At 36.4% G+C, this 12,610-nt stretch overlaps 1 protein-coding gene across 1 annotated transcript in view; it reads left to right on the top strand.

The window, feature by feature from the left end:
* The first annotated feature begins 2,380 nt into the window (after nt 1–2,380).
* The window catches only part of Xbp1 (X box binding protein 1), a 50,051-nt gene continuing 39,821 nt past the window's right edge, over nt 2,381–12,610 (top strand). The window contains exon 1 of the mRNA XM_090410181.1: nt 2,381–2,759. Within this exon, the coding sequence (XP_090266307.1) occupies nt 2,542–2,759 (218 nt within the window). The 5' untranslated portion in view covers nt 2,381–2,541. The remainder of the gene's footprint in view (nt 2,760–12,610) is intronic.

Here is a 12,610-nt window from a genome sequence, read left to right as displayed (position 1 = left end):
TTCTTTCATTTTTTCTTCAATAATCTTTTTTGTATTTTAGTCCACAGTTCACATCTGAGAGCTGCTCAACTTTTATTCGCTTTAAAACTTTCTTACATGTTATTCTTTTCAATATGAAATTCAATTTTATCCTGCTCAAGACTAAATAGTGATCACTTCACTTCCAATTTCAAATCCTCTGTACACTCTGGTGTCCCGCACCAGGGAGAAAACATCACTATCAACAATAACATAGTCAATGAGACTTTTCTTTTTCCTTTCCTCTTCTCTCCATGTGAATTTGTGCACATTTTTATGTTGGAGCATAAAAATGTTCCCATGTCCTGAGCAGAAATCCAACAGATATTTGCCATTATTATTAGCTTTGCTCTTTTCTCCAAATTTTCCCAAAATATTTTTGTATGTCTCACAATCATTTCCTACTCTGCTATTTAGATCCCCAACAAGGACCAACTTTTCGTTTTTCATTGTGTCAGTTGCTTTTTCTAAAGCATCAAAAAATTTCTCCATTTCTACCTTAGTAGAATTTTCTGTGGAAGAAAGGCACAAATAAGGCTCATTGTCCAGTTCCCCATTCTCCTATTTGCCCATATTACTCTACTTGAGACTGCCTGCCATTCAAGAAGATTAGCCTCGTATTTTGTGATGAATACTATGGCTACTCCTTCTTTTCTGTGATTGTCATTGCCTGAATATAACATTTTGTATTTATTGCTCAGAAAGATCTCACCAGTTTTTGTCTTTTTTGTTTCAGTCACCTCTATTATGTCGATCTGGTACTTATCTAATTCCTCAGCTAGCTCCATTTTTTGCTGTTCATGTTGATAGTACCGATCTTTAACTCTGATGATGTTGATTTGGGGTGTGTTTTCAGATTTGTTCCAGTAGCTGAGTTTTCGCTGTTCGCCCGGTTCCCTAGCGAAAACAACGAGGGCCTTGTTTAACCGCGCGACGCCCCAGTTGGCATGAAATTTTGTCATGTTGTACCATCATTTTTTTTATTTTGGTTAACCAATAAGAAAACAATTTGGTCGGCTAAGTCCCAAATTGCCAGTCAATCCTTGTTCGTACAGTATCCGAGTAGATACCCAACAGGGTGCACCACGAGAAGGTGAGGATTGGACATTAGGTCAGAAGCAATGGTCGGTTCTCCGCATTCCTTTAAAGGCTATGTGGAGGTCTCCTCTCAGTTATACAGCTTCGACCCTTAAGCACCCCTGCCTGCTAACCACGGATTTAATAAAAAAAAAATTAAAAAAAAATTATGTATATTAATTTTTTAGCGTTTTTTAGTGTTTAAATGTTCTGGAATAGGGATGTTACAGTCACGAAAGTGTTCTTGTTCAGATGACGACCACGAATAGTCGAAACGGTCCACACCCCGTCAACCACCTTCCCCCTCCCTATTTTAAAAAATTAACCCTTTCACTTTTTCCCCACCCTATATAAAAGTATATGTTTCTATATGTTACGAAAAAAACCCGGGTTTTTCTAACTTATTCTACCATACTGCCTTCCTCCCCCCCCCCCCCCCCCCACACACACTCTGCAGTTTTCGACATCGCAGACAGAGGAAAAGCCACAACACCCAGAAAAAGGTATGTGCAATTTTCTATTCCTTAGGCTACATATACTTTTTAGTACATCTACACTCATAATGCCCTAAGAATCCATGAGTAAATAGCCAATGACATTTAAACAGGGGTACTCCTAAACTGAAGCAGGCAAAATAGCTGTAATTATAATAAAAAAAAAATGTTACTTAAGGTTGGAGTTTGTACTACTCCCTTTCGAAAATTAAAAATCGTGAGGATTGTTATTCGTATTTTTTTTTTTTTAAATAATTCGTTGATTTTGAGAATATGCAAAGTGTTTTCACAGCCGTTCAACCGAGATTTAAATATTTTATTGTCATACTTTTGTACACAGTTTAGATATGGTCTGGCCTCGCCTGCTTCCTTTGGTGAATAAAAGGCTTTAGTGGATTTATTTATTTATTATCAATATCATCAGATAGATTTTGATATTTGATCTCTGTCTCTGATTGTTTTAGAGTGATGATATTAATACTATTATTATTGAATAACAAAATTGATGATATTATTGAATAACAAAACGGTCATATTTAAAATATAATTGGACTTACGCATTTTACCTCCATGAAATGGCTTTTAGAACATGTTTTTAAAGAGTCCTATCGAAAGCAGCCCAAATCGATATTTGATAAACACTTGTAATTATTTATATTCTGACAGCTTACGAAATGATGAAACATTACGTCAGAAACAGCTGCAAGTGGTGGACATGCTGTACTGAATTGACGTGTTGTTTCCGGGAAATTGCTTGATTGCGTAGACGTTGTTGTCGTCCAATAGAATTCTGCCACGGTCTCATTGAATTAGAGGGAAGAAGCCACAACTGTCATGAAATGTTACGGAGATGTCAAAATTTTATTTCCTTGGGTCTATGGCCGGTATTAACCATTCTGGAAACTATCAGAATATTTCGGTATAACTTCGTGTCCGGTTAGGCGAAATTCGAATGGCAATTCCAAAAACAATTGTGATTACTACCTTACCAAGCGCGCTTGGAAGGCAAACAGCTTGGACTACTGTTACTCAGCCACCATCGCATATTTTACCTGATCATAGTATTTCCTCCTCTTCTAGTGAAAACGAAAATGAAGCGTTATCTCCAGGCGTTGTTCGTAAAAGGCAACGGTTGGATCACTTAAGTCATGAGGAGAAGATTATGAGAAGGTGAGTGATATTGTTTGCGTAGTAACCACTTGGTAACATCTGAAAGCTATTAGTTTTAAACATGTTGCAGCATACTAATAATGAATAACATTAAACAGCAACATTGTCTGTATTTACACGAACTTCCTCTGGTAGGCGAGGCAAATAATTATTATTGCATTAATTCTCCTGAAGTCAAAGACTTTCGATAGAGAGGGGGGGGGGTTATGCCATTAACAATTACATAAATTATTATTATATTAGCTCTCCTGAAGTCAGACTCATCGAGAGAGAGGTTTATGCCATTAACAATTACATAAATTATATATATAAATTATATTTGTTATTTCCTATTATATTAGAGAATAAAAGAATCTTTCCCCGAAGCGTTAATTTTTTTTAAAACTATCTACGTTTTAACTGTTTGCAATTCTCACGTAGACGTTTATAGTGAATGTGCTCTGCTTAGAACTTCGAGTGCTAATTGATTCAAATCAAACTTAATTTTTTAATATAAGCAGCGAGTGTTAGTGACGTAATGACTTGTTTTTGATATTAGCATTCTGATGTAAGATCAGGAGCATAAGGAATTGGTAGATAAGGAATTGAAATTTAGGGGACACATTGCAAAAGTGACCAAAACAGCTCATCAAATCACTTGGTTGCTGAAGAATACGTTGACAAGCAGGTTATTGTTCCTCTCTATCGAGCCTTGATAAGACCCCATCTAGACTACTGTGCTCAGATTTGGTCACCTAGGTTTCTTCTTGATGGGGAGGAGGTGGAGAGGATCCAGAGGCGAGTGACCAAGATGATAGCAGGTCTGTGGAATGAACCGTATGAGAACAGGTTGAGGATTTGTGGGTTGCAAAAATTGGTTGATAGGCGGAGGAGGGGAGATATGATTGAGACATTCAAATTACTGAAGGGTTTCTATAAAATTAATTCAGAAGATATTTTTGAGAACAGGGCTGGTTGTGGGAGGACTAGGGGACATCCATGGAAACTGGGCAAAAGTGTGGTTAGTAAAGGTGTTAGAGCTGGGTTCTTTACTTTTAGAGTAGTGAATGAGTGGAATGCGCTCCCTGAGTGTGTGGTGGATGCTGTGACAGTGAATGAGTTTAAGGCGAGGTATGATAGATACTGTATGAATGTCAAATAGTTGTGATGAATATGATTTGGGGCCTCCCTCGATGAGTCTAATGACTCCCTGGAGTTGCCCGTAATAATAGTAATAATATGTTTTTGATATTAGCATTCTGATGTAAGATCAGGAGCATATTACCAGTCCTGAAATTATGGCTCTAGACTTGTTTTCTGTGTAACATTGCATGCAAATTGCCATATATTGCACTGTTAAAAGGATTACTAGTCTTATTATTAAGAGGCTATCCTGAATGGAAATAGGATTGTTTTCATAAATTCTAACTTGCATACTTAAAGGGAAAGAAAGAAGTCAATTTTTAAAATTTAGATATATAATTCATTCAATTTCTGAATTACTCTATCCATATACTGTGCTTATTGCTTTTAGTCCAGAATAGACACCCCCTTGCCCGGAATTTTTAAAATTTCCCTTCCTGGGAGTTGTTTACAATTTTTGCTGTGTGACCTTTGAACTTCTGCTTTACTAGAGTGAATTTACTTCATTAGTAGTTTGAGTAATATTATATGTTATGTATATGGATTTGTCATATACCATCATGTGGTACAAGTTGTTTGGAAATGATTTGAGCAGCACAAGGGTAATTTCATTAATCTGGTCAGTTATAGAATCTCACTTGATTATACTGTAAATTGAAGATGGCAAGAAATTATATTCTTGGTTTAATCCTTTATCCAAGTTACTTCATGACTGGGCAACTCGTATAGAGAGGCTAATAACTTCACATCGCTTGCCTTAGTATCCCATAATGCAAAGCACATATCCTTATGGATGTATAATGCTATGCATTATGGTAAAGGTCACTACCCAGACCTTTTATAGAGATCTCATCAGGGGAACCAGGCCCAGAAATGATACCAAGGTTGCATTAATTCAGAAGTCATATTTCTATGTATAAGTAGCCAAAAAATGTCACTTATTAATAAAATACTTTAGATTAGAGATAGATGTTGAAAGTTGGGTATACTGTAAATTAAATTAATAAAGGTCAAAACTAGTCTGGGTAGTATTTCATAATGCAAAGCACATATCCTTATGGATATGTGCTTTGCATTATGAAATACTACCCAGATTGGGAAGACTTTGCTACCCAGACAAGTTTTGACCTTTATTTATTACATTAATTTACAGTATGACCAAGTGGAAATATGAGTTTCCCAATCATGAAGTTACTTCACATGCATACTTTGTTTGCTTCCACTTGGATAAAGGATTAAATGAAGAATATAATTTCTTGGTATCTTTAATTTATAGAATCTCATGTTGTAATAGATATCACAGTATGATATGAACACAGATGGATAAGAAAATAACTATTTATTAACTTAAAAGCTAATATTTTGCTGGTATTATAGCCAGCATCTTCAGAGCACACATACAACACAAAGTTTGTTACAAACACAAGACAACAACAATCTGGTGTAACAGTGGGGCTAGTATAAGTAATTGCAGCATGCAACACATGACTGAAGTCCTAATATGGCACCATCTATGTTTTAAAAAAAAAAAAAAAAAAATTATGAAAAAGTTAAAAAAAAAGTTATGAAATAGTAGTCCAAATGTTAGTCTTAGAAAGTTTAAAAAAATAAAATAAAAGTAATAAATATTAATTTGGTCTTAGAATGACTATCTCCCAAATCTTTGGTAGATTTATACAGCCATACTTGTTAAGGTGTGGAGTATGTTTTAAGGCTTCTGTTGATTCCAAGAACAACCTCTCTGACTTGTAGAAGCTTCTGTGCATTACTTTTGTTGCTTTCCAATTGATCCTGTGTGTGCAGGGGTATCCAAAGCATGGTCTGCCAGACCTGACTTGCCATAGCGAAAGTGTCGGATATATTTTTTGTGTTCACTGAGGCAGAAACCTATTACAACATGTCTGACGAACACATAAGCCCATCCATGCTTATAGAATCTCAGTCCCTTGATTATTTCTGAGATGAGGTGAAATCAGCTGAGTGCAACTGGCTTCTGTTCCACAGGACTGGAAGAGAAGCCAGTTCAAACAGCTATAGGATGGGAAATGTAGGCTTAGCAGAAAATAGGAGAGGTGAGATGCCAGTTTAGTACAACAGCACTAATGTACATAAAATAAAATCATAATACTAATTATAAAGTCAGAGCATGTAGTATCATTTGACTTTAATATTTTTAATGTATGTTTGTATGCATGTATCCATTTTCCCCTTTGCCTTTGTATTCCAATATATCCTTTAAATTTTGACTCTATATTTTAATATCTAATGCAAAACATTCTTCATCTGGACCTGTGTAGCAGTTTTTTTTAGTTGAAACTGAAGAAAATGCATGTATATTATGATTCTGTTATAACCTGCAAAAGAAATGATGTAGAATTTATGGATTCGTGTTTGATGGAAAGAATGATTTCTACAGTGCTGATGGACCTCGTCTAAATGGTTTTGGTGTTAGATGTCTAGAGAGCTTTGTTCACCCAGCCATGGAGTGCAAATTCAGGGAAACTTAAGCAGTTAGGGTGACAGCAAGTGAGTTTGTGTGAAGGCACCCATAAAGTGGGTGTGAGAATGACCAAATGAGGAATCTAGTCTCTCAGGCAAAAATTTTGAATAGGGTAGTCATTTCAGAAAGTAAAGGTGGATGGGGGCCTAAAGGGATGCTGCAGTTTTCCAGAATTATCAGGAACAAGAGGGAGGAGTTTTTGGTATTGGTTAGTGCAACCTTGCCAAAAGTTGTGGGCATTAGTAGATGGCTAACAGCAGATGATGTAGTTACAGTGATAGAATATGAAGGGTTTAGTATTTTCAGGGAAGATGGAGAAGATAGGGAGGGGTACTGCTGATGATAGCATATGAACTGCAGCCAAAAAGAAGTGATAAGTGTGTGTGTGTGTGTGTGTGTGTAGGGGGGGAAATAGCTGTTCATTTGAAGCAGTCTGGTGTGTGAGATTAAGACCAGTAAGACACAATATATAGTTGGTTGTTGCTATAGGCTAGGGAGTTCCACAGATGATCTGAAAGGCATGCATCGGCAAATTAGTACAATGAGTACAGGTTGAGTGATTATTATGAGGGACTTCAATTATGGAGATATCAACTGGAAGGAAAAAAGATCACATGGTAGGAAGAAAATGAAATTTATATATCTTCCAAGAGATAATTACTTGAGGCAGCATGTGATGGAGAGGACTAGGGGATTGAGAGTATTGGACTTGGTCATAGGATCAGAAGAGCTATTCATAACTAAGGTGACCGCATTGTCCGATTGAAAGTGACCATGTGGTCTTGACCTGGGAGATTATAAAAATGAAGAATATTCAGTCAAGAAGGGATATTGGGGAACTACAGGGCAGGTGATGACAAGCTTAGGAAGAAGCTTAAATCTGTGCCATGGCCTAAAACACTGCAGGGTAAGGATGTTAGTAGTGCATGGGATATAATTAAGGACCATCTAGAGGATGCAATATTGTATATCTAAGATAAGGAGGGTTAATCAGATAGGAGTTAGATGGATGATTAATATCATTAAGTACGAGCTGCAGAAGAAGAAAATACTATGGAAGGTATATAAAGAGAAAGGTGACCAGCAAACTCATGAACAGTACAAGGCTCAGGCAAGGAAGGCAAAATCAGATTATGAGAAGAATCTAGCCAAGCAGGCCAAAGGAAATCCCAAAGAGTTGTTTCATTATGTGGCAAGTAAGAGGAAGAATGACTATGAAAGATTAACCTTAATGAGTGATGATGGTCACGAGGAGACAGAAGTGGATAAAATAGTTGAGTTACTGAGTGACCACTTTGCAAGCATATATCATCCTAGTGAGGTTACTGCTTTAACATATGTGACAGACATTGATGTGGGAATAGAGGTGGATGAATTGGAAGTTCTTAGGATATTGCAGAATCTCAATGTAAATACAGCTAATCCCACAGCTAGAGTTTTGTAAGAATGTGCAAGAGAACTGGCAATGCCTCTGACAAGGCTCTTTAAGTCTCATCTCTGGTAGAGTTCCAAGGGAGTGAAAAGAGGGCAAAATAACTCCCTTGCATAAGGGAGGTCTTAAGATTTCTTAAGATTTCAGTAGCAAATTATAGACCAATCATTATCTCAGGCATGGTAGTAAAAGTATAGAAAAGTTGGTCAAAAAGAGAATTCAAGAATAGGTAGATAAAAAAAATATGACATATGAGGGTCAACATGGCTTTGTGAAGGGTAAGTCATTCCTTAGTAATTTGCTAACTTTTTATAATAGAGTAACAGCAGAATTGGATAAAAGAAATGGCTACAGATGATTTTGCAAAGGCATTTGACAGAATACTCATGGAACTCTGTTACGCAAATTAAAACAAATGGGGATGGGCATGACACTGGTTAAGTGGATAAGAGGGTGACTGCTAGTCAGATATTAAAACGTGGCATATGGAGAGGTGGAATTGAGGTGACTAGTAATGTGCCACCAGGTTCAGTGCTGAGACCATTGCTGTTTTAATTTGCACATAAATGATTTAGGAAATAACCTGAAGGAATATATTCAGTTCTGTGCTGATGATGCAAAATTAGGTACAGTAATAGTTAATCAAGGCAATGTGTAGAGCTTGCAGGATAATTTAAATAGGCTGTCAGTTTGGGCAAAAGATGGTGGGTTTAATGTCAGTTTAATATGGAGAAATGTAGAGTTATGCATTTTGAGATAGAGATTACAAGCCCTCCAGTAAATAGATGAAGCTAGAGATTTAGGAATAGTGCTGGTAGACAGAGTATGAAAATAGTAAAATTGTTTTATAAAACTGTTTAAATTAAACATATTTGGTCGTTGATAATTAAACATACAAATTTATTGTTTTAATACTGACCATATTGTAATGCGTACAAACATCTTGCATTCTTTGCCTACTAGTTTCGCGAGCAAACTGTCTAGCTTTTTCAAAGGTTGACGGAAAAGCAAAAAAAATAGTAAATGCAAATTGAAAGGAACATAAAAAAAAGTTGTGAAAAATCTAGTAGCTAAGGTTACACATTCGCATGACAGAGACTGATCGGACTTATTCTTATTCATTATCATGTATGTGTGTTTGTTGTAAACACGTAATGTGATTACTGGCTAGCTGTAGTTCAGATGGATTTAGAGAGAGGATCAGGTTTTTGACAAACTGTTTAGTATAGTACCCTGATTTCTGTTGAGGTTTCTGCTGCTTATTAACACTATTGTGGCTTCCTTGAATAAACGATGTCTGTAGTCGTCATCCAAATATAACATGGAGCTGTTTTGCTACTCTATCGTGTAGTTAGAAGTACAGAAATGATATGCTAAGCCAGAAGAAATACTTTTGTTGTGGTTTACATCACCAACATGTTCTTTTTGTCTGATCTCTAAACTCCATGAAGTTTGTCCGATGTAGGCAAGACCACAGGAGCAAGGAATGTAATATACTCCTGGATTACTAAATATATATGAAGAGCCAAAGGCTTCAATTCAGCAACATATAACTTGTTTTAAGTTAAGGGACATTACATCCCATATTGTTTCTTAGCCGAATAAGAAACTCAAAAGAGTTTCATGCCGAATATAGAAATTATATAAAGTTCGGCGATTTCAAGCGTAAGCAAATACCTGGATAGCAGCAACTGACCCTTAAGGTAGTGCAAGCTGAGGCAACTCATAGCAAAGGTGGAGCAAGCTCTGATCACTATTCTTGATATTTACCCATAATGTGAACTTAGCTCTTAGGAGCTGTATTACTGTTCTACATTATGAGAGGTCACTACCCAGACCGGTTTCAACCTTCATTGAGGTCTCATCAGTGAGTTCGGCATGAAACTCTTTTGAGTTTCTTATTCGGCTAAGAAACAATATGGGATGTAATGTCCCTTAACTTAAACAAGTTATATGTCGCCGAATTGAAGCCTCTGGCTCTTCATATATATTTAGTAATTTATTAGGACACCACTTGGCAATTCTCATAGAAGGGATGTAAGTTCTGTTTGCTACAAACTTGGTATTAATTAGGTCTACCTACTCACTGATGAGACCTCAATGAAGGTTGAAACCGGTCTGGGTAGTGACCTTCTCTCATAATGTAGAACAGTAATATAGCTCCTAGGAGCTAAGTTCACATTATGGGTAAATATCAAGAATAGTGATCGGATCTTGCTCCACCTTTGCTATGAGTTGCCTCAGCTTGCACTACCTTAAGGGTCAGTTGCTGCTATCCAGGTATTTGCTTACGCTTGGAATCGCCGAACTTTATATCATTTCTATATTCTGCATGAAACTCTTTTGAGTTTCTTATTCGGCTAAGAAACAATATGGGATGTAATGTCCTTTAACTTAAACATACTCCTGGATATTTGTAGAATGGCACCTTATCTTTTGGGGATCCTAGAACCTGTCTGATGCTGGTGGTTGGTTTGAAGACCATGCTGATGTTGTAGGCTCTTAGTATTCTGGCTATTTGATAAGAAATTGACCTGATGAAAGGGATCACTACAGTAGAAATGTGCTGGGAGCTTGATTCTTCTTGTCTGGTGTTGTCACCGTATAGATATTTTTTGATGATGTTCGGAGGATATCCATTTTGTGATAATGTGTTGGCTATTAGTGAGAGTTCAGTCTGTGTATCCTCCTCTTCTGATATAAACTTTCGAGTTCTATTTTTCAACATGTGGATAATGCTCAGATTGTGTGTCCTGTGATGGTTTGAAGTAATGAAGATATCTTCCAGTGTCTGTAGGCTTTCTGTAAATAGATAATTTGACACTATTTGATTGTCTCTTTATCAAGATGTCTAAAAAATGCAGTTGGCTGTTGTTTTCCACTTCCAGAGTGAATTTTATCTTGTTATGTATCGAGTTGATTTTATTCACAAACGCTTTTAGGTTTTCTAAGCTGTCTTGCCATATAATGAAAATATCATCTACATATCTCCATCATATAGATGGTCTAGGGAGGGATTGTGGAGAGAATTTCTTTTTCAAGTTTTTCCATGAAAAGGTCCGCACAAGATGGCGATAGCAGGCTTCCCATTGCCAGGCCTTCTAATTGTTGGTATATAGTGTTGTTAACCTTGAAGAAATTAGACTGAAGGTAGTGTCTAAACATTTGTGTGATGTCTGGAGGAAAGAGGTTTTGAATGATGTTTATTACCTCTTCTACTGGTACATTGAAAAGGGATACAACATCTAGACTGGCTAGCATGTCTGTTGGTGCAATCTTAATGGCTTGGAGTTTATTTACAAAGTGCTGACTATTCTTGATATAGGATTCTGTTGATCTTATTTTATTATTTAATAAGTTTGCAAGGTGCTTCGCCAAAAGGTAAGTTGGGGATGACCTTCCATCAACGATTGGATGAAGAGGTATATCCTTTTTATGTATTTTAGGTGTCCCATATAGTCTGGGAGTAATGGGATGTGAGCATTTTAGTGTTCTCTTCACTTCTTCTGGCCAAATGTTACAATTTCTGATTAGTTGGTTTGTTTCATTATAATTTTTTATGGTGGGATCTCTGTCTAGGATCTTATAGGTAGAGTTATCTGATAGTAATAGATCGTAATTTAACTTATCGTGATAGTCTTTAGAGTTAAGATAACTGTTGAATTTCCTTTATCAGCCTTTATAATGATGATATCTTTGTTTTTATTCAAGTTGAGGATTGCCTTTCTATCATAAGGAGACGTGTTGAGAATAGGTTGTTTGGCTTTGACTAGGATTATTGTACTTTTGAATCATATAGTGTTGGCTACATTTTGCGGTAGTGGATATAAGCCTTTTTCAATTCCACACATGAAATCCATTTTAGGAATGTGTTTGGGCGTAATCGCAAAATTAATTCAACGAACTTTACAAGAAAAAATATCGGACACAAAACAACCTCCCAGACGACAAAGTGATGTTTAATTTGTCGAATCATAGTCTCACAAAAAAATGAATCCGACATTCTCAAGAAAGTTTTAACTTTGCGATTACGTAGATATTGTATCCCTTTTCACCAATGTACCAGTAGAAGAGATAATAAACATCATTCAAGACCTCTTTCTTCCAGACATCACACAGATGTTTAGACACTGCCTTCAGTCTAATTTCTTCAAGTTAACAACACTATATACCAACAATTAGAAGGCCTAGCAATGGGAAGCCTGCTATCGCCATCTTGTGCAGACCTTTTCATGGAGAAACTTGAAAAAGAAATTATCTCCACGATCTCCCTTAGACCATCTATATGATGGAGATATGTAGATGATATTTTCATTATATGGCAAGACAGCTTAGAAAACCTAAAAGCGTTTGTGAATAAAATCAACTCAATACATAACAAGATAAAATTCACTCTGGAAGTGGAAAACAACAGCCAGCTGCATTTTTTAGACATCTTGATAAAGAGACAATTAAATAGTGTCAAATTATCTATTTACAGAAAGCCTATAGACACTGGAAGATAACTTCATTACACTTCAAACATCACAGGACACACAAACTGAGCATTATCCACATGTTGAAAAATAGAACTCGAAAGTTTATATCAGAAGAGGAGGATACACAGACTGAACTCTCACTAATAGCCAACACATTATCACAAAATGGATATCCTCCGAACATCATCAAAAAATATCTACACATTTCTACTGTAGTGATCCCTTTCATCAGGTCAATTTGTTATCAAATAGCCAGAATACTAAGAACCTAAAACATCAGAGCGGTCTTCAAACCAACCACCAGCATCAGACAGGTTCT

Source organism: Typopeltis vanoorti, chromosome 20 (genome assembly GCF_054136105.1).
Source record: "Typopeltis vanoorti isolate ZY-2024b chromosome 20, IOZ_Tvanoo_1.0, whole genome shotgun sequence".
Classification (NCBI taxonomy): Eukaryota; Metazoa; Arthropoda; class Arachnida; order Uropygi; family Thelyphonidae; genus Typopeltis; species Typopeltis vanoorti.
This window is presented reverse-complemented; position numbering and strand designations above follow the sequence as displayed.